At 40.4% G+C, this 5,437-nt stretch overlaps 1 protein-coding gene across 1 annotated transcript; it reads right to left on the reverse strand.

The window, feature by feature from the left end:
* Nucleotides 1–4,486: 4,486 nt before the first annotated feature.
* LOC308128084 (large ribosomal subunit protein uL16-like) lies at nucleotides 4,487–5,032 on the reverse strand (the record flags this gene model as incomplete). Its single annotated transcript, XM_080493742.1, is given in 2 exon segments — nucleotides 4,487–4,858; nucleotides 4,862–5,032. Coding segments are annotated over 2 exon segments (543 nt in total).
* Nucleotides 5,033–5,437: the final 405 nt, after the last annotated feature.

Consider the following 5,437-nt stretch of genomic DNA (forward strand, 5'->3'; position numbering starts at 1 on the left):
GATTTTTTATTGATCTCTTTTGTCTTCAAACTTGATGTGAAAATAAATTGTTGCGTGGAGAAGCAATAGGATGCATTTGAGTATGGTTGAACTGTGTCGGTAAAGAGACAGAATGAAGGAAATTGCTTTTTCTTAGACTGTGTTACAAACATTTTTACCATTACTACATAAAAGTAGACATGATTATTCTTCAAATCTCATTTCGCCATCATATAAGACAGTTTAACACTTTGTAAATTGATATTCTTTTTCTATTCTATTCTAAAATGATCATATACAGATAAGTATCAGTTAGCTCATTCTCTTTCTACCTTTATCAATTACAGTTGGCAGCTTGAACAAAGATCATATTCACAGCTTGGACAGTGCAGGGTTCTCTCCTTGCATCTCTACTTGCAATGCTGACAGGCTATGGCACGCTTATTACACCAATAACTCCATCCCAGTTTATGTCCCTTGGGACAGATCTTGCACATGTGACAGATTGCGTAACAGGTAACGTTTTATGGACAGACGTAGTGCAGATTGGAGGCTGAAATTCCACACAATTTGCACACAAAAGCAGATGTAACCATGACCAACTACCTGTGATGTGTGGGACAACTCATGACTGTTGATTAACTCATATAAAGTTATTCAATGGACATTTGCTTTACAAAACAATTTAAAATTAAAGGCAGTGAATTGTTTGTTCAGATAAAGATTATTTTGTATAGGGCAAGCACCACGACTAAATATAGCATCAGTGATGGAGGGCCTAGCCAGGTTATTAGTAAAGGTAATAACGCGGTCCCCAATGAAGATGAAAATCCGAATACTCCTAAACAAAGAGATGAAAATTCCTCAGGCAGTACATTCAGAGTGTGCACTAGCGCATAAGCCCAGCCCAGACACAGCATCCCTTTGGTGAGCAACAAGAATCCATAGTTCCCGAATATGAACATCAATACTCCACATACCAGCTCAGCAATCCCCAACCACTTGAGACAAGTGACCGGAGAAAACCATCGCAACATAATTCTAGCCGAGAAGTAAGCTAGAATTTCAATGGAAGCACTGTAGGCTTGTTAAAGGTAAGAATTGCCATTCCCGATGATAACAAAGACCACTGTATAGATGCACATTTGGTAGATGCAGTAGAGAATAGCCAGTTTGCAAAGATTCACTAGGATAGAACAGTTTTTCGTGCATTAGATTAGTTGCTCAATTTTTTTTAATTAGCTGTTCTAGCCTGATGAAGAAGGCATTTTCAGCAAGAACAGCATCAATATAGAGAAGAAAGCCATGCCAGTCCACATGAAGCATACTGTCCGCCAATGAGGGTTCAAGATGAACAGTAAACAGATCATAACCTATCCAATGCTGTATACTATGTCGATCATCACATTACTGTGGGCTCTTAACACAGGCGATGTTTAATACTCAAGTACAAAACTGTAGTAGATCAGCGATACAGGGATGATACACAATCCCATCATGAAAAGTGCATAGGAAATATCTTGCATTGTTTTCGAGGCAAGTAGTAAAATCAAGGAAAGCAACCCTCCCGCCCAGCACAGCCTCATGATGAACAGTCTCCCGATGATGTCTGACAGAACATTTAAAACCACAAAGCCTATCATGGAACCTAAAAAGAACATTGATTGTGCCCCGTCCACCTAACCCTTTTAGCATTTGTAGATCTTATCAAGAGTAAAGATGAAGGAAGGTGGAACAGAGGTTGGCAAATAGCTGACCCATTCCTCTCGTGGTAGTGAGCATACGAACTACTAGCACTCCGAACTCACCATCCCTACACACTAAAACGGCGCATCTTAGAACAAAAAGTAATGCCCCATGATGATACTGCTAGTCAGAAGGTTCAAATAAATCACGATGCCAGTACCAATTCCACCTACTCCATTAATCATTTATTCTACTTATTTAATAAGTCTCCTTTTATTAATAAATTGAAAGAAGCGAATGTCCCTTTAGAGCAGTAACAATGAAGAAATAAAGAAGATTAAAAATACTTTTAGCTTAATTTTTCATTAGTCCATTGAAATCCATTTCCTCAATTTTTATACCTTCACCTGCCTCCCACTCTAACAAAGCTTGTCCAGCACATACTCTTTCAAACGAGGCTCTACATTCCAGAAATCCAAAAACTTCATGAATTCTTCAACCCCCATCATTTTTTTTTTCTCTCCCCAAACACACAACACAGTATCTGCTGATTGCCTCATCTTAGCAGTAAGCTACATGAACCCATTGTTAAGCTCGATGAAAGGTACGAACATCTATTTGAACAAAGGGTTTTAAAACAGTTCAAGACAGGAGGCTCGTTCTGACTCCTAATATTGCAGACACTGGTTGATCAGGTGTTTGGACTATTTTGAAACATCGTTCATGAAATTTAGCTTTTATTCAGATCTAACAGCTTTAAGTACATCTGGCTTAGTTTTTCCTGGAAAAGGAAGTTGTTTTTAAAGCAACTCGTAAAAAATGACTCCTATAGACCCAGATGTCGATCTTGCTGGTGTAGGGATAATCCTCTAGCATTTGTGGAGACATGTAGGCAGGAGTGCCTACAATAGTATCAAATTTCTGCTGGCTGTTAAGGAACAAATTGCTAGAAACCTTCGCAAACCCTAAATCCCCAATTTTAAACTCCTTGTTGAGATAGAGGATGTTTTAGGGTTTAAGATCTCTGTGGATGATGTTGTGCCGGTAGAGGTTGCTAAGTCCTACCAAAATCTGCCTCAAAATTTACAGAGCCTCTTTCTCCTCAAAAGGTCTATCTCTCTCATCCATAAAGTTCCTCAGGCTTTTTTCACAGAGCTCTTGGAAGACGTAGATATTGTGGTCAGAGATATGCGCCTTGACAAATTTGACAATATTTTGTTTATCTTTGACAGCATTCATGTGCAACACTTCATTACGAAAATACTCTTATAGCTTTTAATCTTTGTTAACTCCTTTGAGCTCGATGATTTTGACTGCCATGATTTCCTTCGTGGCAATATGTTAGCATTCGTAAACCTGTCCGAATCCACCCCTCCCCACCTCCTTGCTAAGATTAATTTTAAAGTCACCTACTTTCTTACTATGCATCTAATAATTAAAAGGCAATAATCTGAAAATAAAAAAGTTACTTTAGGACAACCCATACAATATTGCTTACTGAGATTTTATCCAAATACATCACTCCTGTAACCTTTTAATACTGCGTTGGTAAATCATTCCTCAATGTTTTATAAATATTCCTAATATAATAATAAACCGTTGAGATGGAGCTGTCAAAGGACAAGGAAAACTGCACGACCAATTCTGTCAGGCCTTTGCTTACTCTTGGAGTCAAGCCTCTCCAGTTAGGCAGGCAGTCAAGAGGACCCTCTTCTAGTCGGAACATCCCCAAAATCAGTCAACGCGATAATGTCACCGATCTGTCAAACTCATCATAGATAGGATTACCCCAGGCTACAATACATCAAGAATCAGTCAACGGGATGATAACAACAATGACACAGACTGGATCAAAACCTTCTTGCAGATGCAAAAAAAGGGCCGGCACGCTCCAGGCCCCTTTCTCTAAAGACATGAGATTAACGAACACTACAGACAACGGATGGTAGACTGGATGATCTAAGTGATAGAGTCATTCGAGTTCAGCAAGCGTACACTTTTTAGATCTATCCGCTTGTTAGACGTATATTTTCAGAATGTGAACAGGAAACTTGCTCTTCAATAGTTGCACTAGAGTGGAGTAGCCTGTCTCTTTATATCGATCAAGTATGAGGAGATGAACCCTTTGCGATTGAGGCACATCCATGACAAGGTAGCACATAAAAAAATCAGTCAGGATCAAATCAAACATCGTGAAGCAGAAATTCTTGACTCCACAGAATTCGTCATGGCCCATGACCCCACTCTCTTCTAATGTGTCAATCAGTTAGTCAGCCACTCCCTTTTTCTCAACATCCCTAACTTATAAGCAGTGGCCTTGGAAGTGGCTTTAGTCTCAGCATTTGACATGACTTTACAAGCGACTGAGTCTCCTCTTAATCTGGCTGCAGGAACGATATATCTGGCCTTAAGGATAATTGACAACTGGGAACAGAGCAAGATGGCAATGGCCCGGATGATTGAGTTGGGACGTGCAGCAGGTATCGACGGAAGGAGATGGATTGAAACAGGAGAGAGGTTAGCAAAGCGATTGCGTAATCGCAACTGGAGCTAGATAAAGAATTACAATAAGTACTAGAAATTCAGCATAAAGAAGGAAATCGAATCAATCTGAAGTGTCATCATTTCTCCATCAGACTTATCCATGATTTATAACTACTTTAAACAATCAAAGAATTAACATAATAAGGGATGAGAATTAAGGGTCATTTCTTGGTTTGTCTTGGCTTTAGCCTCTCAAACAGCTTCTACAGAGGACCATGCTTAGGAATGTATTTCACGTGAGAGCCGTCCAGTACGTATTCTTTGCTAGCATCTTCTACTAGAACTCCTTCCTGTTCAGTTTTGTAAACCCATACTTTGTTGAAATCACGATTTTCTGACGTCCAGCGAACTTGTTCTTTGCCCTCCTAAAGGCCTCTAGCACTGGCTTGATGTGCTGCTTGTCAATACGCACAGAGTATAAGATAGTCCCTATCTTCACCCTAGCCACCTTAGCATATGCCTTACCAAAAGCTCCTCTCATTCCAGACTGCAATCTATCTGCACCTGCACAGGACAACATCTTGTTGATTCTCAGCACATGCCAAGGATGCACCCTACACCGCATGTGGAAATTGTCCTTCCCTATGTATTTGGTCATGTATTTGTTGGCTGCCACTCGAGCTGCCTCAAGAGCCTCTGAACTGACCTGTTACACTTCATCACTAACAATGTGAACACAGTAGGGGAATGTAGTAACAGGAGCACGTTTCTTCCCAATGTCATAGATTCTCATCTTAGGGTCAGGGACACCTCGGTTGTATCTGCTTTTTGGCCAAGGTTTACCGCAGCAGAACCTGTAGCATCTGGCTGGCCTCCTTCCCATTTCAACAATTATATTACACAATGGAGGGCTTGGATACTCACCGTCTTGCACTGAAAGCTTTCGAATAAGGAAGATTCACAGATTCTTTGTCTCTCTACGACTCTCTAACACCTTCAGCCTCAGTATTACATTCAAAGGCAGTCATTTTCCAGGCGCAAGGTAAATTAGCTGAAGCTGCATATATGGCTGAACAAGCTTTGGGCCTAGATCCTTCCTTAACTCGCAGCCACCTGCTACTGTCATCTTTGTTGTACAAGATGGATGAATTTGAAAGATCGGCTGAAGCAGCGGCTGAAGGCCTTAAAATAAAGTAAGATAGCTAGTTGCGTAAGATGTACAACAAGGCAAAGGAAAGAATGATGAGCTAGACACGAGTCTACAACGAGGAGATGTTTGGTCGGCTAT

Source organism: Lipophrys pholis, assembly GCF_963383615.2.
Source record: "Lipophrys pholis genome assembly, contig: SCAFFOLD_366, whole genome shotgun sequence".
Classification (NCBI taxonomy): Eukaryota; Metazoa; Chordata; class Actinopteri; order Blenniiformes; family Blenniidae; genus Lipophrys; species Lipophrys pholis.